This window comes from Ostrinia furnacalis, unplaced genomic scaffold (assembly GCF_004193835.3).
Source record: "Ostrinia furnacalis isolate ACB-3 unplaced genomic scaffold, ASM419383v2 OfSCF2569, whole genome shotgun sequence".
In the NCBI taxonomy this organism is placed as follows: domain Eukaryota; kingdom Metazoa; phylum Arthropoda; class Insecta; order Lepidoptera; family Crambidae; genus Ostrinia; species Ostrinia furnacalis.
The window spans coordinates 151585-176721 of NW_021132808.1; the positions used below are offsets into that span (position 1 = coordinate 151585).

At 35.6% G+C, this 25137-nt stretch overlaps 1 protein-coding gene across 1 annotated transcript in view; it reads right to left on the bottom strand.

The window, feature by feature from the left end:
* Positions 1-25137, bottom strand: part of NGR-A12 (neuropeptide receptor A12) — a 66779-nt gene that overhangs the window by 14960 nt on the left and 26682 nt on the right. Inside the window, exons 2-4 of the mRNA XM_028308944.1 lie at positions 15439-15581; positions 5403-5629; positions 1281-1383 (exon numbers count right to left, since the gene is read on the bottom strand). Of these exons, the coding sequence (XP_028164745.1) occupies positions 1281-1383; positions 5403-5629; positions 15439-15581 (473 nt within the window). The remainder of the gene's footprint in view (positions 1-1280; positions 1384-5402; positions 5630-15438; positions 15582-25137) is intronic.

Sequence of the window (25137 nt, forward strand, 5' to 3'; positions counted from 1 at the left end):
ACTAAGCGTTATATCCTGATAAAATAAAAACAGTAATAATGCTAAATAACAGGCGATACTAAAAAAATACACAAAAAAGGCCAACAAATAATAAAAAATTATACATTTTGAAAAAAAATTTGCTTAAAAATTCGTGTTTTTTTGGTTATTTGATAAATTTCTCCAAAAAATTCCCCTATAACCGGGAGTTTTTATTACTTTGTATTATTCTCTATCGTATTACCTTCGTAAAAACCAAAAATCGCATGTCTCTATCCCTATCACAACGTTTGCAATGATCGCTTGAACTAAGCCTCTCCGGGCGCGCCAATCAACGCTTCGTTAACAACGAAACTGAAAATGGCTCTAGATTTGTAATTTTGATAAAGACAAGTTAGATTTCAAATAAAAACAAAAGATTTCGAAGTAAAATAAGCATTTTAGTTACAATTAAAATTGTCTCTACCTGTAGCGGAGAATAATGTTGTGGCAGGCCTTTGTTCAAATGATCATAGCAAATGTTGTGATAGGGATAGAGACATGCGATTTTTGGTTTTACAAAGATAATACGATAGAAAATAATACAAAGTAATAAAAACCACCTGTTATAGGAGCATTTTTTTGAGAAATTTATCAAATAACCAAAAAAACACGAATTTTTAAGCACATTTTTTTCAAAAACTATCATTTTTTATTATTTGTTGGCATTTTCTGGGTATTTTATGTATTTTTTCAGTATCGTCTGTTATTTAGCATTATTACTGTTTTTATTTTATCAGGATATACCGCTCAGTTTAAAAGTTATTAGGTTTTTTTTACAATAAGTAATTGGAAGAAAAAAAATTCTATAAAAAATTCAAAAAAAGTCTCAAAAAATTTTTGACCTCTTTTTTGTCTATAAAATAGGTCTATTTTAATCTATTTTCATATGTACACTTTAACGTGACTCACACTGTATACATAGTGTTACATAATAAAGCTGAGCTATTTAAGAAAATCAAACTTCCTGTGGGTTTCAAGCCATTGCTTCTCTTCTCTTTAATGTATTTTCCTTCTGAAGCAGTGCGTGGTAGTTTATTTTGACTTTCAACAAATAAGGTGAATAGTGTACCTACCTGAAGTCCATTCAATATAATATTTAAACTTTAAAATATTTATAATTAAATTATAGGGCGGCGGATTTCCGGACGGCCCCGGGCGGCGAAAAGCCACGCTACGCCACTGACAAAATTGTTGGTATTTTTTAGTTTTGGTACCTAATAGGTACATAAAAACAATTGGAAGTAGTTTTGTACACTTACCTGGTATTGCGTATACAATGGTAAAACTAAAGGTCCCGAACTGCTTCCTGGTGTCGTGACCAGGCCACTCTTCTGTACAAAAGTGCACATCTCGGGTTTCTATCTGGAAAAAAATATATTTTTCAGAATATTTCTTAATAAAACTTTAAAGTTAACCACCCCATATGGATATAGGTAAAGGACACAACATAATGGACACAGATGGATTATATCATTGATTTATCATTTACAAAGCATTTCCGAAGGGTCGACGATCATGAAATTGCCTATTATGTAAAATAAAATACCTAACCTGACCTAACCTAACCTAATGTTACAAAACAACTATTATACAACAGCAAAGAAACGGCAGCCGTTCAAATACTGTTTTTTACAAAAGCCCTAAAAGCACATAGTAAAAGTGTTATGTTATAAATAGAACATTATAGTTTTTCCCAGATCCAGTTGCTAACGCTTCTAACATTTCGTAAGGTTGACTTTAGTGTTTATGAATATCCAGTTTGAGAGTGACGTAAAATTGCTTTTGTTTTGGTCCTAAATCGTTGCTAAGTCCTAAGCCATATTTAGATGACGAGGGTTGACGCATGTTTTCCCGTCTTTTTATGTTGCCTGATCAAAATATTTACAGACTACAGCACTGCAATATGTAGATTTTGGTTGTAAATAGCACCTAGCTCATAACTGGATAGAGAAGAATTATTATTAACGGGTTTACTTGATTGAAATACCGGAGGCTTGTAAATAAAAAGGTACATGGTAGCAAACCCGTATGTACAAAGTACAGTTTATTGCAAGCAAGCATAAAACCAAATGTTATTTACGCTTTGCTAGTTGACATTATTTATTGTGTTAAATCTACGAATAGTTCACTGCTACCTTTATTAGTGTGCACACATATTACATCATTGTATCAAGTCGAAACAGTAAATCAAGTATTTCAAGTCTTCGAGTGTTGTTATTATCAAGATCACCCAAGATACATCAATTTAATGTATGGACCAGTCAAGGGCTCATACACCGTAAATAATAATAATTGTAATGTTAGTGACCATGAAAGTTTAAAACAATATGGATAGAGAAGATACCAAAGTAGACATAACTTGGTCCACTTTCCTACACGACAACCAGATGCGATGTAAACGCATTTATTTACTTCCTTTAATTTACTGCCTCAGGCTTCCTTCAACCCATGACCTTTATTTCTCGGCCGACTGCTCTGAGCAACACACAATTTTTACACTGAGCCAATTAAAATTTGCTTCACGTTTTATATTACAACCTACGCGCAGTTACTTATTGTGTAACGTAAAGATGAAACAGTCACTTTTATAGTTATTAGAATTTTGCATTTATAGACCTACGTGAAGATTTTCGCAAAAATTAAACATGCCACTATTAAAATTTACTGAGTAATACAGATATTAGTGTTTCATAAGTTTTAACTAAAATAGAGAAACACGAAACGTTGAGACCCTTGCTACTCTATTTTAGTTGAAATGGAACGCGAAAGTTTGAAATCTTATACATAAGTTTTATCCAGCAAGCGCGTTCTTCTTAGAACATGGTCGCAAATTTTGTAAATCCAGTTTTAATTAAAAGTAAAGCTAGCAATGATAAAGACAACCCCGGAGCTCGCTTAAATCCGGTTGAAATCTTTTAAAACAACAACTTCAGGTTTACTAAATACATTTGTGTTGCGCAAAGTTTCAACAGGAAGTTGGTAAATTCTTGCCAAGTCAAGCGAACCTTTATTAGATATCCTTGTTGGACTTAACCGACTTAGAAAAAAGTTGGCTGGTTTGGAAAGGCAATAAATCATTATTACTTAATATAAACTTTTGGTTATCCTGTGTGTAAGGCAGCGTAGGCAGGAAGACAAAAACTTTAGCCGTAAATTCGGACCACAGCCATGGTCCTTTGCTGAAAACCACTGGATTATTGTATTCGCACTTATGAAGCTGCTTCGATTTCACCTATACTTAAAAACTAAATATATAACAACTCAAAGGTGACCTACTGCCTGACTGACTGACATAGTGATCTTTCAACGCACAGCCCAAACCACTGGATGGATCGGGCTGAAATTTGGCATGCAGGTAGATGCTATGACGTAGGCATCCGCTAAGAAAGGATTTTACGAAACTCCACCTGTAAGGGGGTAAAACGGGATCCACGCTTACGAAGTCGCGAGGGGCCGCTAGAAAATAATAATACTGCAGGATGATATACCATCCATGAACGGTTGAAATACTCATATTATCTCATATTATTTTGCTCACACTTGAATGGTATTTTGTGATAACGTCATTCTTTCCCAATACATAAAACCTAAGTAACATATTATGCATAGGTAATTTCTGGGAAGAAAACTCGCTCCATCATGATCGCATCACCTTTGTAATATGAGATGAAAAATTTATAAATGTTCAGCAAGAACGGGTAACACCTGTCTATTTTGTATGTATTTATAGTAAAGTATTGCGCCGAAAATCTTTGGAAACTATAAATAGAATATTCTGAAGCGCTTACTTGAGACAGAACATTAATTTTGAAACCCAAACTTTTAATTAGTTTTGTTACTAAGAAAGTAACAAAAACATTTGCGGATAATATAACTTTGGTTAAGACAATATATTATGTACATAAACTGCTACTTTTTACTTAACTGGGTAAAGTTTTTTGAGTTTATAGAGTAGATAGTTAAAGACGATAACTAAATATACCTCTAGGCGAGAATCTCAAAAAGATAAACAAATAAGTAACATATATAATTAAAGTCTAGTCTCAAGACTGTCCTTACCTGTTCGCCATTCGTCTGGCTTTTATGTTATCTAAGCGCCCCATAACGATTGCGGTCAAATACCTGCCTTGTCTAGCATAAAAAAATAAAAAAACGTAGGTACATAGTAAATAAGATAAATGATTATAGTTAATAGTTTATAACATCGTTTTAAAAACACTTAAAGCGAACAAACTCCCATTATCGATTGAGAGTTTATTGATATACCTACTCGTAGATTTCACCCTCAGATAAATGAAAGTAGCGTTTATAATACAAACTAAAATATTATTTATAAATCATTACAAAATGAAGGGTTAAATACAAGCTGTAATAAAGCAATTAAAATGTACCATTATAGCATCTCACCCCCTTTGCCATTTCACGTCTTGTTCATTAATTAATCCATCAATGGTTTGTACCGCAATTATCTGTATTAATTAATTGAGAAAGGGTTAGACCAATTTGTCTGATTTCTTTTTGTTATTGGACAATGTTTGACCGGGAAAAAATAAGGTACACATCCTAATTATAGAGTCGGCTAATTTTAAACAAAGTTATTTGCAAAAAACATTACAGGTTGATTGTTCTATTTATGGACTAAAATAAAAATATTATGTTTAAATCGGTCGGTGCTTACGTACGTACTAGACAAATCTACTAAAGTAATTATTTCCATAGATAGATTCAAAGGGATTCCACGAAACCAGTAACGTTGGAGCTAAAACAACAGCGCCTTACCGTGAAATTTATCGAGGCCTACATAAACAGGCTTTGTAACTGAAATTTATCGTAAAAGTGCCAAAGAAATGGCTAATACCGAGTTGTTTAGATACGAGTATCTATATCGAGTATAAAGCTACGTTAAGTTGCAGGATAAGATAACAGCTTTAGCAATTTTTTTAGGGCTTTTTCTTTAGTGAAAAAGAAAGTTTTCTTGGAACTTTTAAGTGATATTGAGTAAGGTTTTAATGGATGAGTAGGGTTTCTGTGTAGTGTAGAGCGGCCTTGGATGGTGCGGTAAATATTGGATTACTTTTAAAGTAAAAATATTTGGCAAAATATATTTCGAGCTTTATTGTGCTATAAAACACTTTTAGGTGCTCACTCAATGAGAAATTAATCACGGAACAGAGTAAAACTAAATTGTCCATTACTGTCTAAGTGGCTTGTTTTTGAGTTACTTTGCTAAAAATAAAGAGAGCTTCATAATAGTTTAGACTTTTTTACTACAATTAAAAATTAGTTTTTTAAACAACCACGGCAAAAATCTTGGCCTGCATCTCTCTTGATATCACGAAGCGTAAAGCAAAGATAACTTCAAATAGACAAAAAAATCATACCGAAATATTCTTATAAGCCTTCGAGATGATCGGCACGGTCTCCCTCCGAACCACAGCCACCATCAGCAAGGGTATGAAGATGAGCAGCGCCGCGAACCACAGCAGGCCGAGCAGCATGACGGCCTGTCGCCTGCCGGGCGGCCGCATCCTCGGCTCGGGCGAGATGGACAGCCAGCGGTCTACCGACATCGCGGTGAGCGTGAACACACTCGCTGCTACTGCTACACCTGGAAAAAGGAGTCTTTAGTTCATTTGTTCGTTTTAGCCTTAGATTAATAAAACCTAGATGGATAGTCTTCATACAAACGCTTCGTCAAGAGTGAGGCAAAAATCTTATGTCATTAGTGTCATCTTTTTTGGGGAGTGTGGACAATGAAGGCGATTTACCTGAAAGTAGGGAGATTTTTAATAAGTTTTAAATTATTTACAACAACAAAACGTATCATGTACTAACTTATTAATTAAATTCACAGTAAATAACAAAACTAAAACTTCAGTATAAAAATTATGTTGTAAAACTTGAAATTAGCGTTTTGTATGGAGAATTCCACGAAAAATGTTTTTTCCATAGTAAAATTTTTGCGATTTTTAAGAAACTACTGATTCAAATTTTGTTTTGAAAATTATATGAAGGAAATTATTTAGGTACTTATGAATATTGAAGAAAATACAAGAAAAATAATTTCATGGGTAAGGACCTTATTTAATAAACAACAACATAATAAACAGTTTATAAAAAGGAAGTGTATTTTTACGGCGAACAATTGGGAAATTTATTTTCTTGTTACTGGTATCATTGCCGTATTTAATTTTTGAAAACCAAATTCAAGTAAAATACGCGTCGAATTGTAGTACTTACTTGTGAAATGTAACACTGGTCACTTTCTTTCTTTAATCTGAAGTATTCGTTCTTTAAGTAGTATATGAAATATTCACTGCACAAACCGTCATAATTAATTAAAATTTGTCGGACGTGTTTACCTATTTTTCACTTTGACAGTTCAAGTGACGTTTACGGGTGAGCCATTCTGGCTCCCTAAAAATTAAATCTTCCTCACCTTTCGTGTACTGACTATCTATGTTTTATTAATCTAAGGTTTCAGCCAAATGACGTATACTTCTGGACAAAGGCTCCCCCATGAGTTTTCATAACGACCGGTCCTCCGCTGCCCGCATCCAGGCTCTTCCTGCGACCTTTACCAGATCGTCGGTCCACCTAGTGGGAGGCCACGCTACGTCTTCCAGCCCGCGATCGCCACTCGCGAGTCTTTAGTACTTTACACGTGATTTAAGAATTAGTTTAGTCGCTCAATGTGCTAAACAGCGCAAGGCGTCAGAGCAGACAGCTTATACAGATAAGTACTTCTTTACTTGTGTTGATGTCCTCAAATCATTGCGCTATAATACCCGTTATGTGATGAAAAAGTTTTAATACTACATCATAATTATTAAGAATTATTATTTACAAAATAAGAGACGTGGAAATTGTACTGCGTGAAAATGAAACAGTCGAGAGCGCGAAATAAAAACAAAAGAACATCGTTATTGGTCGTCGAAAAAAAGAAAGCAGTTTTCTTGGTGGCCAGTGTCGCGCGGGTTAGAAGGAGGCCGTGTTTGAAATAAAAATTACATTGGAAAATAGATTAAAACCTATTTAAACATTTATATTAAAGAAGTAAGTACCTACCTCATAGCAATTTACTACTTCAGTAAGTACGGTAGTTAACACAGCGCTTTAGCGTTTTGGTTCGCGCTGCGAATTCTTTTATAAACAATGATATTTTGATCACCGATGTCAAAACAAACAATTGTTATCAAAATATTTATTACTAACGGCCGCCCGCGAGTTCGTACATATGGATCCCGTTTTACCCCCTTCATCTATCTTACGCGGTTAAGATTTTTTCATACAAATGTTTTTTCCCGCTATCTCCCGTTCCCGTGGGAATTTTGCTATATCCTGTTGTAACTAAGCTTCAAGTTTACTAAGGTACCTGCATGCCAAATGGCAATGCCAGATTTTGTATGGAAGGTGGCGTCTTTTTTTTTCGCGCGGCCATCGACCAAACTTTGTTTTTTGATTACAAAATAGTGTAATAAACCAAACTTACTATGACATGTATATCTCTAAACTCAGTCTGAACTGAGTTAAGAGCGTTAGAAGTTTGATGATTTATATACTAGATTTGCTTTTTGCGCACAAGTTTTGTAAGAAATTGCAACAAAATATTGCGCTATTTTTTTATTGCGCTGATTCTGCTCCACACTGATGTCTGGAGCCTTTTATGGATGGTATTGTTTGTTTACACACACAATGTCACAATTTTGTTGCAATTTCTTACAAAACTTGCGCGCCAAAAGCAAATCTAGTATGAAAATCATCAAACTTCTAATGGTGGCCATACACGTTAGGGTTTGCATGATGGTTTTGACCATACATGCTTAACCGACATGCAAACCCTAGCGTGTATGTTATAAAACTGTACAGTTATTGGTGCGTGTACATGCAACCTAACGAATATCAAAAAAGATATTTTTGCCGCTCGGTTATGTTTGCGCACATGCATAACCGAGCGTGTGTGCGCCCGCTCATGCTTGCATGCACAGTTTTCTCTCAGTCTCCTATAGTCTGTGGCAGTGAATGGTGGTGAATATTTAAGACACTCATGTGTTCTTCCTGTTGCTAGAAATCTTAATGTTACTGCTAGGTTTGAGCTGTGCGTTGATAGATCACTATGTCAGTCAGCCAGTCACCTTTGAGTTAAATTTAGATTGTATATGCAAACCCTAACGTGTATGTGCTATAGATAACTCGGTTATACCTGTTGGTTAAGCATGTACGGTCGTAACCATCATGCAAACCCTAACGTGTATGGCCACCATAACGCTCGTAACTCAGTTCAGACTGAGTTTAGAGGTATACATGTCATAGTAAGTTTGGTTTATTACACTATTTTGTAATAAAAAAACAACCAAAAAAAAAACAACATATTGTTACCNCTGGCAACACGCATTGGTCAAATACTTTCGACTTAAGACACTGCGGTATTTCGGACGTGAGTATATGGCGAAGCTTCCCGAACGCTGCCCATCCGAGTTGGATTCGACGATTGACCTCTTTCTCGAAGTTGGACCTACCTAACTGGACTGTTTGTCCCAGGTATACATAATTGTCAACAACTTCGAGTGTAGAGTCTCCAACCTTCAGAGGAGAGGGTGCAACACGGACATTAGACATGATTTTTGTCTTGTCCATGTTCATTCTGAGGCCCACTTGTTGAGATGCTCTACTGAGGCCATCGAGCATTGTGCCTAGATCCTCCAAGGTCTCAGCCATGACTACGATATCGTCCGCGAATCGAAGGTGGGTGATGTACTCGCCGTTGATATTTATGCCAAATCCGTTCCAGTCCAGAAGCTTGAAGACATCTTCCAGGGCGGTGGTAAACAGTTTTGGAGATATGACGTTTCCCTGTCTTACCCCTCGCTGCAACTGGATAGGTTTCGAGTCCCGATCCTGCAGGCGGACCGACATTGTGGCGTTTTTGTACAAACCCCTCAACCCTCAACACAACACTGGAGCCTTTAATGGATGGTATTGTTTGTTTACACACACAATATCACTATTTTGTTGCAATTTCTTACAAAACTTGCGCGCAAAAAGCAAATCTAGTATGAAAATCATCAAACTTCTAACGCTCGTAACTCAGTTCAGACTGAGTTTAGAGGTATACATGTCATAGTAAGTTTGGTTTATTACACTATTTTGTAATAAAAAAACAAATCTTTTCAAGCGTCTAACTTAAGCGGTTTAGATTTTTCATACAAAAGAATTTTTCCGCTAATTCCCGTTCCCGTGGGAATTCCTAAGTATACTATAACCTGCCCAGGAGTATGAAGAATAATTGTACCAAGTTTTGTTAAAATCCGTCGAGTAGTTTTTGTTTCTATAAGGAACATACAGACAGACAGACAGAAAGACAAACATTTTACTGATTGCATTTTTAGCATCAGTATCGATCACTAATCACCCCCTGATAGTTATTTTGAAAATATATTTCATGTACAGAATTGACCTCGCTACAGGTTTATTATAAGTATAGATTAATTTAATTAACTAAAACCTGCAATTTGTTACCTATCTATAGTAGGTACAAGTGAAAAGTAAATTAATCATAGAAGTTCAGATTTCATTTCCAAAATTAACCTGAAATCTATTTGTGGTCTCCAATCCAGTAAAGTGGTTACAGTTCAAATAAATGATTTCGTGGAACATGAAGTTAATATTTGAATAATTTTCCTTCCGGTGCGCTCCAATAATTATTACGAGTAAAATTTTATGTATGTTTTCCATGAATGAGTGAGACCCTGTGTTAATTTTACGCAAACCAAAATCTTGATCGCCAGAGCCTCAGGCGAGGATTATTCAGGTAAATAGAACTCATAAAATCTATTTATAGACGGAAACGTAATTTTGTCCGTCAATAATACAATTTCTTACATTACAGACTTAAGCAAACATTGAATTTGATTTGCCCCTCCTACGTTACTTACGTTATTAGTATTGAAATGTCTTCACTTTACTCCATTAACTGTAATTTTGTAACGAAAAATTATAATAATAAGTACCTAATATACCGAGGGGGAAAAGTCCGTTAATGTATTTCTTATAAAATAAGTTTTGAGATACAGGATGGCGATTACGATCAGAATTTATTTATAGACTTTTAATAGATTTAGACACAAACGCTACCAACCGGGCAACATGGAAAGCATTGGGGGAGGCCTATGTTCAGCAGTGGACGTCCTATGGCTGAGATGATGATGATGATGATGGTGATTTAGATATTTTTATCTTAACTAATAACTTTTACTTCGTATATTTATAATAATGGGTGATTTGTGACGACTTGTTGTTGATATACTTAGGCTGAGTTGCACCACCTAACTTTGATCGTAACTATAACGATAACCGATATTTTTGTATGGTGTTTGACAGATTTTTGATGTTTGTCAAAGTCAAAGTAAGATGGTGCAACCCAGCCTTAAAAACACCTTATAAATAAACTATAAGGGTGAGTTCCATCACCTAACTTTAACGGTAACTATAACGATAACCAGTGCTTTCTGTATGGAGTTTGACAGATTTTTGACGTTTGTTAAAGCTAAAGTAAGTTGGTGCAATTCAGCCTAAATCTGTTCTTAAACATCCACAATCCCCATGAATAACCCGTCATGTCAACAAGTAAACAAAATATTATTGTGTTTTGAGAAATGATAGCTTTTCGCGCCCAACCGAGTGCCTTGAAAGGGGTGGATGATGAATGCTCGGCGCGTACTCTGACAAATGACGAACGATAAACGGAGATGAGTATCTACATTTCGCAGCAGAAATCTGTTTGCTAAAAAATAAATCGCAAAGAAATACAAATGGCATACCTGGGTAACCTGTTATTTTTATGAAATTCTTTTGATCTTCTTCAATTGAGCAAAATTGTGATTATTTCTGAATTAATCGCGTCCGCGACCTCGTATAGTCAACGTTAAATCCAAATTAAATTTTGTTACAAAACTGCATTAATACCATAGCGTTTACCTTAATGACTTTTCATTTGTCATTGTAGATTTATTTTATACCATCGTGTAAAAATGCGGGCCTTCGGTTTTGTAAGTGCCTGTAATTTGTACGGACGACGGCACATTAGGCTAAAACTATATGATATCTTTTATGTAATGGATGCTATTTTTTTAACGTAAATCTTGGACTCTACAACCAAAACGACAATGCTCATGCATGCAGCCAAAACTTCGCGCTAGAATGAAGCAAATCTAAATAAAAAGCAATGATTGCTTCAGAGATAAATTATTTTTCATGCTTGTTTTTACTCTCTTTGTAAATGTTTTGTAAATAACTTTGTCACCAGCTTTTAGTTAGCGATTACTAGCACTATTGGTAAGCTTCTCATTCCACGTGTTCGTAAATTATGCACGCGAAAAGCAACTTTGCGTCCTGTTTTAGCTCAGTGCGGTCTCCGCGTCCACGTGTATGTGGCCTAAATCATCAGTAATAGTATCTATTTTTAGTAACTAATCACAAAAATGCCCGAGGCTACAAATAAAGAGAGCTTTTTACGTATTCAGTTACTCCCAACCTGTTTTTTATTCCGATATGCATGTGCGAGACAGATATTGAATTGAAAAGTTATCGGCAAAATTATTTTGCAGAGGTATATTTTATAAAGCTAGTGTTAGACTGGAACCAACAAGTACTGAAATAATATAATTTGTTCAATACATTCAACCAAAAAACATCCTGTGCGAATCCTGCCTGCATCCAGATACTTCCCGCGACCTTCACCAGGACATCGCGTCGTGTTCCACTGAGTGAAAGTTCTGTCTACAGAAATTTCGAAATATCGTACCTATAGGTAAAATAATGTCATTTTATATGAAAGCGCTTTCACATTTAGCATCCATATCACCTGATAGAAATGATAATCAAAAGTTATTTGTTTTTTCCTGCAAAGATGGCGAAAAAAGAAAACAAATCTAGTAGTAACCTTGAATGTAATTGACGATCTTGCACACCGTCTCCCCGTAGAACCAGACGAGCGTGATGGCCTTGCTGAGCTGGATGGGCATGCACACGCCGGTCACCAGCAGGTCTGCAGCCGACAGGTTCACCAGGAATATGTTCGTGACACTGCGAAAGAAGGACACTTTCAATGTTTCGATTTTCTTGATAACATTATGAAGAAATGTCAAAGAGATAAGCTCGCCAATACTTCTATAAAAATGTCTTCTTAATGTGTATGTTAAATAATTAAATATACAAATGCTTTTTACGAGCTTCTGAAAATAATCATAGGGTATAATCGTACTTATAAATTAGTTTAAGGTGACTATGTTTGCTAAACGTTTAATTTTAATAGTAGCTAAATATCCACTTCAGTATCAGTTTTGTGTTCTTTTCATAACATGGCAACTCACTTGTTGCAAAAATATTTTAAACCTGTTATTTCTCCACAAAACTCATTGCATGCAGCACCAAACCAATAGGAAAAATGTCAATATTATCATAATAGAAAAATGTCATACGCGTCACATCTACGGAGGTATTCTTCAGATTTTTCATTCTAACACTGTTATTACCTATACATCAGATAAATAAGACGAATCATCAAATTGACTTGTAATCTTTAAATTCTAAATAAACAAAAACAAAAGTTGCTTGCACGAGAAATGTATTTTACATACATATTGTCATGTCACTTCGCCGCATACCCAGTGTAATCGAGTTTCAAAAACGTATAGCTCAAATCGATTTGCCGCAGTTCGACACCCCGCTGATTTCATCAACGCAAATGGTAATTTTTCATTGAAATTGTAAACGGGATATCGGAATACGTGCCAATTTTAATAAATGAGGGAAACAACCGGATAAAGAGATGCAGTGATTTCATGATTAATTTGTGATATCGATGATTCATATTAGAATATCTTATTAAGCCCAATCAATATTTAATTTCCTTCTACGAAGAGAAATATGTGTCAGATTTAATAACCAAGCGTCCGAAAATATATTTACCAAACTAGGAAAATTCGTTTGATCAAACTCAATAGACTCTCAAAACTCCAAGCTGGCGTTACGCAAAAAAGAAAACCATTAATTTTATTATAATAAGCCATTTTGCGGCAGCTGGAAAGGAATAATTTGTATGTCTATGTTATCTGTTTAGAGGACTTTCTAATGTCGACAAATAATAGTATTTTATCATAAAACTAGCGACCCACCTCTGCTTCGCACAGGTACATCTATTATACTTAAAAATCTTCCGCTTGAACCACTCTATCTAATAGAAAAAAACCGTATCAAAATCCGTTGCGTAGGTATAGGTAAAACAGAGGAACATAGGAACAGAGAGGAAAGCAACTTTGTTTTACAATAATATGTAGACTTATAAATAGCCAATTTTCAGTTCCTTTTCACACTCGTATATCCAGCTCTTCACTAGAGAACGATCTCATGCTTCGCTTGCAGACATTTTCCATTTGCCTCGTCGGACACCTTTGGCGATGCCACTGCCACCTTCCTGAAGTGGAGCACAGACACGCCGTGTTTATAAAGTGTGCGCCGTTAACATAAATTAAATCCGTCGTTTGAGCGCTAACAGCTGCTTTATTTTATTACCCATCCCGTTGTTTACAGGATGAATAATTGTACAGAAAATATTTTGTCGGTCTTTTTGTACGCGGGCCGCATTTTTGCAGTACTTTTGGGGCGTTTTGATTGCGTTGTGTTACAGATATGACAAAAAGAACATTTGACACGAGCTTGACACATGCACGAATTTTATATGGTTGTGATACTTTTTTTTTCAACTGAAGGTAGGTATTGAACGCAGTCCCATAAAGGCCGTCTTTATCTAGATAATAATAAATCTGTATATAACTGAACAAANGTTGCTTCGTACCAAATTTCAACATTCTGAGTTCACGGGAAGCACCCTGTAGGTTTTGATTCCCTTGCAAGTGTCGAAAATTTGCGGCATAAACGGCTGTATCTTTTGATTGCGTTGGCTTAGAAGTTTGATTTTTTCACAGCTTCAAGGGACAGTAGACTTGAGTAATTGATATAAAGGACAATGACCAAAAGTGGTCCAAATGTCCACCACTAATGAGACCTATATTGGCTTATAGTCCATTAAATAGAGATCAACTTTCAGTATGGGACGAAAAAAAAATAAGCTGTCAGTAAAAAGTTATGACCGTATGAAAAATTGTAGTAGTTTACGCGCTAATCTCAGGAACTACTGGTCCGATTTGAAAAATTATTTTTGTTATGGATAGCCCATTTATCAAGGATGGTTTTAGGTTATATAACATCACCCTACAACCAATAGGGGCGGAGCAGCGGCCACCCGACCATAATTCCAATATTGTTGTCTTTCTTCTGAGCTTATTTTTTTTCTTTTAGCGAGTATCTAACACGGCACACTAAGCGACATGACATAATATGCATAGATTCATCCAAAATGTGCGATGGATAGAATGATATCAAGAACATTTTTCGGATGAAAAGGTAAAAAACATGACTTTTCATTCAGTCATAACTTTTTACTGACAGCATATTTTTGATTGCGGTTTGGTTATAATGAATCAGTATTTAGTAGACTATTTTACTACATAGTTCTCGTTAGTGGTGGACATTTGGACCACACTCCATACATTTTTGGTCATTGTCCTTTCAGCTTCATACCTCCACGCGTTCCTGAGAAAAAGGGTCTTGACAGACGGACGGACAGACGGACAACAAAGTGATCCTATAAGGGTTCCGTTTTTTCCTTTTGAGGTACGGAACCCTAAAAAGGAAATCTAGTAGTAACCTTGAATATAATTGACAATCTTGCACACCGTCTAGTCTCCCCGTAGAACCAGACGAGGGTTATGACCTTGCTGAGCTGGATAGGCGTCCACACGCCGGTCGCCAGCAGGTCTGCTTATGTTTAGATGGTATGGCATTATTTACTGCATAGGGGTCGCGTAGGAAAACAGTATACCTAAGCTTGAATGTAATTGACAATCTTGCATACCTTCGCCTCGTAGAACCAGACCAACGTGATGACCTTGCTGAGCTAGATACGCATGCTTATACATGTCACCAGCAGGTCTGCTTTTTTTACGTCTGGAAATGCTTTGCGCATACCCACTGGTCGATGGGGACGGCCAGTGGCTTATATGGGACTCTCCCCGCCTACCCACTAAAAGCGGGGCCTACGCACTAAAACCCGGCGGTTTCCACCAGAACCCAAAGGAACGAAGCCGCGAGTTATTGTCCTATTTGGACATTTGTCCGCAGTTCCGCCTCAGGCTAGGCTTCGAGGGAACCCCCAATCCCCTCCTCCAGTTGTTTTTATAGAGGTTTTCTCCTCGCGGCCCTGGTTCAACAGGACCCCCGGCCCGCCGTAGCGGGTTACGGTCTGCTTATAATTAGGTGGAATAACATGCAAAGGGGACGTAAAATAGTAATAATAACCTTGAATATAATTGACGATCTTGCACACCGTCTCCCCGTAGAACCAGACGAGCGTGATGGCCTTGCTGAGCTGGATGGGCATGCACACGCCGGTCACCAGCAGGTCTGCAGCTGACAGGTTCACCAGGAATATGTTCGTGACACTGCGAAAGAAGGACACTTTGAATGTTTCGATTTTCTTGATAACATTATGTAGAACGTTCGTGATACTGCGAAATAAGAACACATTGAATGTTTTGATTTACTTGATGAAGAAATGTCTTTATGGAGATAAACTTGACAATACTTTTTATAAAAATGTCTTGACTCTATCTTATTGTGTATGTTAAATAAATAAATAAAAATACAAATGCTTTTTACGAGCTTCTCAAAATAATCATAGGGTATAATCGTACTAATAAATTAGTTTAAGGTGACTCTATGTTTGCTAAACGTTTAATTTGAATAGCAGGTAAATATCCTCTTCAGTATCAGTTTTGTGTTCTTTTCATAACATGGCAACTCACTTGTTCCAAAAATATTTTAAACCTGTTATTTCTCCACAAAACTCATTGCATGCAGCAGCAAACCAATAGGAAAAATGTCAATATTATCATAATAGAAAAATGTCATACGCGTCACATCTACGGAGGTATTCTTCAGATTTTTCATTCTAACACTGTTATTACCTATACATCAGATAAATAAGACGAATCATCAAATTGACTTGTAATCTTTAAATTTAAACAAACAAAAACAAAAGTTGCTTGCACGAGAAATGTATTTTACATACATATTGTCATGTCACTTCGCCACATACCAAGTATAATCGAGTTTCAAAAACGTACAGCTCAAATCGATTTGCCGCAGTTCGACACCCCGCTGATTTCATCAAAGCAAATGGTAATTTTTCATTGAAATTGTAAATTCATCAGAATACGTGACAATTTTAATAAATGAGGGATACAACCGGATAAAGAGATGCGGTGATTTCATGATTAATTTGTGATATTGATGATTCATATCAGAATATCTTAGTATGCCCAAACAATATTAAAATTTAATTTTCTTCTACGAAGAGAAATACGTGTCAAATATAATAACCAAGCGTCCGATAACGTCTTTACCAAACTAGGAAAATTCGTTTAATCAAACTCAATAGACTCTCAAAACTCCAAGCTGGCGTTACGCAAAAAAGAAAACCATTTATTTTAATATAATAAGCCATTTTGCGGCAGCTGAAATCGAATAATTTGTATGTCTATGTTATCTGGTTAGAGGTCTCTCTTTAAATAGCATTTTATCATAAAAATAGCGACCCGCCCCTGCTTCGCACAGGTACATAATTAAAAATCTTCCTTTTGAATCACTCTGACTAATAAAAAAAAACGAATCAAAATTCGTTGCGTAGTTTAAAAGAATTAAGCATACATAGGGACAGAGAGATAACCAACTTTGTTTTACAATATGTAGTGAAACTTATAAATAGCCAATTTTCAGTTCTTTTTCATACTCGTATTTCCAACTCTTCAGTAGAGAACGATCTCATGCTTCGCTTGCACACATTTTCCATTTGCCTCGTCGGACACCTTTGCCTCCAAGTGGCGATGCCACTGCCACCTTTCTGAAGTGGTACAGACACGCCGTGTTTATAAAGTGTGCGCTGTTAACATAAATTAAATCCGTCGTTTGAGCGCTAACAGCTGCTTTATTTTATTACCCATCCCAGGATGAATAATATTGTACCGAAAATATTTTGTCGGTCTTTTTGTACGCGGGCCGCATTTTTGCAGAACTTTTGGGGCGTTTTGATTGCGTTGTGTTACAGATATGACAAAAAGAACATTTGACACGAGCTTGACACATGCACGAATTTTATATGGTTGTGATACTTTTTTTTTCAACTGAAGGTAGTTATTGAACGCAGTCCCATAAAGGCCGTCTTTATCTCGATAATAATAAATCTGTATATAACTGAACAAAGTCCACATAAACAAACATACCTAAAACAGCACTACAAATTACCCTTAATGCACATCTCATTAGAACCTTATCAGAAGTTATCAGTTGATACAACTACATGGGATTAAGTTCTATATTAATGCTGCAAATTAACAAGCCATGAGTTTCCCAAAGTTTATGTACTCTAACCCCCAAATGTTCGAAGATTTCAGCTTTCTGCAGATCTGCCGCTTGCGGAAAGGATGCTATTTTACTTTGCTCTAACTTATTTACATACGTGCCTAGAGTCCTAAAGTTAAGTTCAAGAACGCCGCGTGCCTATGCCTAATATGAGAGTGTTTATTATTACATGTTTATTATGCATGAACATATTATTTGTTTGTATTGGACTGGGTGTTTTATTTACAAAAAAAAGTATTGAGGTAAGTATGTTTATATCCGTTGTCTAGTACCCATAGTACAAGCTTTGCTTAGTTTGGGACTAGAAGCGCAGTGTAAAATGTCCAAGGAGGATATAATATAATAAAGTAATAATATATAATATAACATAATAATATAATGTTATTCTGAAATTTGTTATGTTTATTTCAATAGTGCAATTGGTACTACCGTTCTATTCATAAATAAATAAATTGTTTCGGCAGCTACGTTTGCCAATTACAAAATAACATGAGTAAGGGATCTAGCCCAGCTCATTAAGTATTTATTGTCTTCTGCATCAAATGTGGTACAGTTTTGGAAAAACGAGGTATGCAATAGAGGGAAAAGTTTGTATGCCATTTGTTTTTTAACAATAGGTGAGCTCGAAAATAAACGAATAAAAAAATAAACGTAAATCCATGTCAACTGTTCTAATCATTTCAACATATCGCAGATATCCTAACTTTGTCGTGAAAATAAAGTTTGACAATCCTAGAGAGATCATTCAATCGGCTTACCGCAGACAATAGTGATGACAATTAGTAATAAATTGCATTCCGTATCTACAATATAGCTTAATCGGATAATTTACTCCCTCGACTTTAATTAGCAAGAATTCACCCAGAAAAAGAAAAAAACGATAACTCGGAAGAAATTCGTCCAGAGGTCAAACAAATAAATAACCCTATACAAAGAACCTCAATATTACCTTTTTTCTTCCGCCCGGCACTCCAATCTATTGCTATCCAGTCACCCGGCACGGTACCCTTGGATCAACGGCCGATGGGTCTACTTGTACAGTCCTACCTTTACCTTCACTCTCCAAACACTAGATAATCAAAGACAGCTATAATTACAGGGTAAAAGACGGGTAAAAGCTTTTACTCTTGTAACACTGCCTCGGGGTACGAATTAATAGCGAGGCTAAATTATTAGGACGCCGGATGAAAGGCGTTTTTGGGAATATACTGTTGGAAATTCGTGGAAGTAAATATTGAGTCCTTCTGCCAATCATTTATGTTTTGAAACCATTAAAGGTTGTATTGACGGCATAAGTTTGCTATGTAAAAGAAATTAAACTTGTCCAATAAAGTGTAACATATCAGTCTTCTGGTGACGAAGCTGCAACTATTCCCCCTTAACGTTGATTAACAATAGCACGACCCAAGCGTGGGGTGAACACGTGCTCCATACGTGTGTATTTTGTATTAACCACGGGGAAGCCCACCTACCCAGCGCAATGTGTACCTATTGCATACTTGATATCGCAGGTAATGGGCACGGCCCATGCATGCCGAGTATAACGCAGACCGTTCCATTTGCATTTAAACGTCACGAATTCAAAAAAGGTCGTTCATTTTTTTCCATTCGCAAAGTGGTCATCATCATCGTCATCATTTCAGTCACAGGACGTTCACTACTGCTACTACAAAACATATGTATTTAATAACAATATTTTCAGCCTACATGTTGAGTTACGATATATTGTTTTAAAAATAGTAAGCTTTATCTGAGTGTTTTGCGAATGGGACGGTCTGCATCAAACCCTGCATGTCAAATACTGTGAACACACCCTTTTACCAATCTGGTCCGCAATTTTGGTTGAAAATTCCGAGTCATCGTTTACTCCTGTTAGCAGCGTGTGGAAACTGAAACCGGAGGCAAACGTGTTTAAATATTCCTTTGATAACAACTTTCCATTAAAATTAAATCTGTTATTTTTAAATTAAAACTCTGTACAGCTCGGTTGAAATATTATTTTATGTGAGCGTTAATAAGACACACGTCATTGCTATTGTTTAAAATGGAAAATACAAAGTATCATTTTGAAATACTGCACATGCTTCTGCATTTAGAATATCACTGAGCTTTGTTTTGTTAGAATGTCGTATCGAATAATATTCACGAAGAAAACTGGAATTATATTTTTATCATTTTTATGATGGAATACGCTTTTCATTAAAAAGTACTCTTTTATTAGGTCCAAATTAAGTAGGATGATAATGTCCGTCATACTGAGGACGTTCTAGATTAATATTAATGAATAGAAATCTAGTACCACTTCTGGCAATTAAAATGATCCAGATATTGAAAATACCTACCTACTACCTAATGAAGATCACTAGATATTATATTACGTCTTTTTACTACTAAATAAAATAAAATATACTCGTAATTTCTTCCTTCATCTTGACGCTGTTGAATATTTCGCTACGTTCTTATAATTTCGATATGATTTATAATGATATAAACGTAAAATACACCTAATAAATATATTTTATGTAAGATAGATATCCGCCTTATGTACAATGTTTTATGTGCATTTAAGTTTAAAATAAAATAAATAAATAAATAGGGTTAGGTTCGTTCGTTCGTTCGTTCGTTCGTTCGTTTCAGCCAAATGACGTCCACTGCTGGACAAAGGCCTCCCCCAAGGTTTTCCACAATGAACGGTCCTGCGCTGCCCGCATCCAGACGTAGGGTTAGGTACTTCTCAGGAACTGTCAGAAAGCGATTTCCTAATAGCAATCGGACCTTTGATGTTACCTACTCGCTACCTGAATTGACTGTTTACGATACGATTTCGAAGAAACTGAAACCCTCATTTTCCAGTTAAGGCTTGGTATTTCTGCTAAAGTAGGTAGGTAATTAGTACTTCAAAAATGAATAATGAAAACCTCATTTTCGCCATTTTCTCTGCTACCCGGCCTTAATTGAACACTGATTGGTTTTGCAGTATTATAATAAGTTCGAAGAAGTTGTGCATTTAACCTAACCTAACGTAAACTAACTTAAGTACTTACTAAAAAACTTAAAATGTATTAGATAAAATGATACAATATCTAATCTTGTTTGGAAGTTGATACAATAGAGTTGTTTGCTTGCTATGAAAGCTAATTACCTATCAAGTTTTCTCATAACTCTCCACGTTCAGTACCTCTAGTAGGAAAAAGGGCGGCTATAATATAGGGGGCGCTGTTTAATTTTTCATACAAAATTAAATTATAGAGGTACTGATGGGAACTATCAAGATCTCGCAGTAATCTTACCTCACAACAGAGTATTAAATAAACCTTGTTATAGTTTTATAGATCTCTACTATTTTTGTTTATAACTGTAAACAAAACAATACTTATGAAAGAATTGGCGCGGGTGTCTTTTACCGTTCAACACCTTTTTGAATCATCAATCAAACATTGTTTAAGCCAAACATTTTAGACTATTTACAACGCGAATATGTAATAATATCATAATTATGACAATCAATATTAACTACCTATGCTCTACTATTGTACGAATATGAAGCTACGTAGGTACTATGGCTACTACGGCATCATACCTAGTTGTAATGAGAAAGGCTTTGAAAAAATATTGTGTAGTCTGTATGTAGTCAACAGCACATCAGTTATCAGACCGTCAAGCGTTTCTATTACAAATAAATACATAAGAACATAATTACAGCGTAAGCCTTGATAAGCCGTCGTCTGAACAATATCTTCAATATTTCTTAAGCTAGACCGACCATCGAAAAAGCGATCTTATACCGACACAGAAAATATTTACGAGTAGCACTTGAATCAGAAAAGATTAGAACGGGCTCATCATTGTTTTGGTTGAAAACATTTTTATAAGAATGGTATGTTTATTGTAATGTTGCCAGCGGAAGAATTTGAGTGTGTGCCAATACAATTTATGAATGGGAGTAGACCTTCTTGACCTTCGTTACGTTACTAATAGAAAGATGTGACAAATAAATTCTTTCGCCACTTTTTCTCAACATTAGCCGATATTATGTTGTCCAGAGCCACAAACCTACAATGTATTTATGCTGGTGAGTGTATTTTAATAGTTATCTCTAGTTAGTGCTAATTTATTGTCTAACAAAAATGACTTGATGACCCAATGATTATAATNATTATGATAATGGTTTAAGAAAAAAGCAAACTTAATTCAAAGTTGGTTCTTTTTAGATTTCAAACATAGAAATCTAATAAATATTTATAAAGATTGCGAACTTAACTTATATTCACAAAATAAATAAAAAAAGAAACGTTGACACCGCGTCGTCCCAAACTTGAGACAAATGAACAAAATATGAGTAACTTTCTGCATGCAATTTGAATATTTTACGCGACCTGTCTCCACTCTCGATTTGATTGTGATTAATGACCAAAAGGGGAATACTTATCAAGAAAATATTATTTATCAAGATTAAAAGTGTAGGAAAGTAATTTACATTTTATTGTAGATACTTTCAATAGAAGCAGGTGACTGAAGTTTAAGAAACCTCATTATCATTGATCAAACCTGAAGTCTAAATCTTAGACGAATGTAATACAAAAGAAAAACTGCAATGTTATAAAATACAATCTAAACATTTCCCATCTTTCAAATGTTAGTCCGATTTTTCATGACACATTTCACGGAGTAATTTTTCTTTCACAGGCTACAGATCTCAGAAATGTATTTGAGATTCATCTACTTTCTGGCATGAAAAAGGATCCGAAAATTTTATGCAGCAAAAACTAGTTGGGTTTTATATTTTTCTTTACAAAATATCATACAGAAAACACAAATTAAAAAGAACGAAGGCGTAAGATTTTAACCTAGGTAATATCATAAATAAAGTTAGGTACCCAAGAGCGACGCGAAAGAGGATAAAGTTTTTATTTACTAACAATATTTATTCAAAGTTGCTTAAGTACCTATTCGGGTTTCCCTGTTAAAATATTTATTAATACGCAGAAGGAAATGACTAATAGTTTATCCGCTTTGGGGCGATTAAAGCACTATCCCTTAATTATATCTATACGATGTTTGAACAATATCTGAGTCTTATTACGAGGAAAATAAGGAAAAAATTAGTGATTTCTGACCGTATATTTTGTGACTTATCGCCACGAGTACATTTTCCTCACGTAGAATATTCTGCGTCGTGTGTATTGGATAAGGCGAGGGATACTACGTGGGTCATTAGTACTTATTTCATCTTCAGCGCGAAATGAATGCGGATAGAGAAAGACAATAAGATTATAGATCCAGAATAATTTGTTTCCGGACCAGTAAGCAAGTGCTAATGTGTGCCTTGTGGCTGTTAGATTAACGATCAAATAATAGCACTTCTATTTGCGATTAGTATAAGACACAATAATATTAAGAATAATAATACTTTATTCAGCATATTGTAAAGAATACAGTACCTACATAATAACATTAACCAAACTTAAAGACTGATTATTGTACGATTGATTGTATTGATCTAATCTTGACTCTGACTTTGACTGTAAAGTATTATTCTACTTTGAATTTATTTGTTATAAAGCGTGGGCGGAGATTTTATTTCTAAATATGGTTAGTGTATGAAATGTGAGTGAATTTAACTTTTGACAAGGTAAAGTTAATATCTGATACTATTACAGCAATTCGTAATCCGATTGATAATACCTAATATATTTGCACGTTTGCTTGCAGGCTGAATACATAATTATGTAATAATTTAAATAGCTTTAAGATCTGCATTGTAAAACTTGCATGTGATAATTTATGTATTCTCTAGCAAATAAATGATTGAATTTGAATTTTTATTTATAGTATTCCAATATCTCGATGATTTATTTTATATTTTTTCATTAACTATCTAATCTCTTTTTCTTAAAGAGAAACTGCCCCATCGGCCGTCAGTTCTGCGTACTATGTGCCCTGCCCATTGCCAATTCAGCTTGCTAATCCGTCGGGCTAGGTTCTGGAATGGAGGCCGCGTACCGGAAAACGCAGCGTGGGACGTCCACCTACAAGGTGGACCGACGACATCGTAAAGGTAGCAGGGAAGCGCTGGACGCAGGCCGCTACCAATCGATCAACGTGGAAAGCATTGGGGGAGGCCTATGTTCTACGACGTTCAGTAAATAATGAACGCATTGAACTGATAAACTCTACTGTCTTTCTAGGTATTACCCTAGACTGTAAATTACAATGGGGCCCCCATATTGCTGCCTTGGCGGGAAGACTTAGTTCAGCTGCCTTTGCGGTGAGAAAGATCAGAAACTTGACTGATGTTGAAACAGCAAGGCTTGTATATTTTAGTTATTTTCATAGTATTATGTCTTATGGTCTTTTACTGTGGGGCTCAGCAGCAGACATAGAATCAATTTTCATTTTACAGAAAAGAGCTGTTCGGGCAATATACGGTCTTAAACCACGTGACTCGCTTAGAGAAGTTTTTAAAGAAATCAATATATTGACTGTGGCTTCGCAATACATATTTGATAACATTATGTATGTCCGTAAACATATACATTTATTTACTAAGAAAAGTGACGTCCACTCATTTAACACGAGACATAAGAATAAACTTGCTGTTCCATCATTTAGGTTGCATAAGATAGGTAATTCATTCTTGGGGAAATGTATTACCATATTTAACAAAATACCACACAACCTTGTCGAATTGCCAATAAACAAATTTAAGATACATATAAAAAATACCCTTATGTCCAAAGGGTACTACAAGGTTCGAGACTATATTGATGACAAGGATGCGTGGTCAGTTCAGTCTGCACATATTTGATGTACTTAAATTTGACTATTCTTACCGTTAGATAATTCCTGGCAATAAGTGGTGACTGAGTTTGTTCCGGCGTTTCTTCTCAGCACTTGCCATATGTTTGTCTCGAAGCGCTGGTAGGCCCCAAAAGATAAGGAGACATGTAAAGTGCCCCATAAGGGCTACCTTTTCTTTTTTTTTTATTATTTTCTATTGACGTTCATTAGTGCCACTTGTGGTCTAAACTGAATAAATATTTTTTGATTTTGATTTTTGATTTTGTTCAGCAGTGGACGTCCTATGGCTGAAATGATGATGATGATGATGATGATGAAAGAGAAACTAGACCACGAAGCTGATAAGCATTATCTAGATACGTAGTAGCGTGAACGTGACGATCCGCTCAAATGAAATTTCCTCTTACTTATTTGCCGAGTCATCCAGCATTGTCTTGCCCGAGGGTAAAAACACGCTGTGTTCATTATTAATCAATTTTCCATTTCAGTTTTGTTAACAGAAACAAAAGACAGCTGTAATTTGTTCAATAAATCAATTAATGAAAGGGACTTTGTCGTCGTTATTTGTGCGACCAATAAATCAATTGTGAAATGTATTGGATTTTGATTATGAATTCAAATGAGTAATAATTAAAACGATTTTCGTTTTTGTTCGTTCGTTAATTTCAACCAAAAGACCTCCACTGTTGATCAAAGGCCTCCTCCAAGAATTTCTATTAAGACCGGTCCTGCGTTGCCCCCATCCAGGTATACCTCGCGCGAGACCATCACCAGATC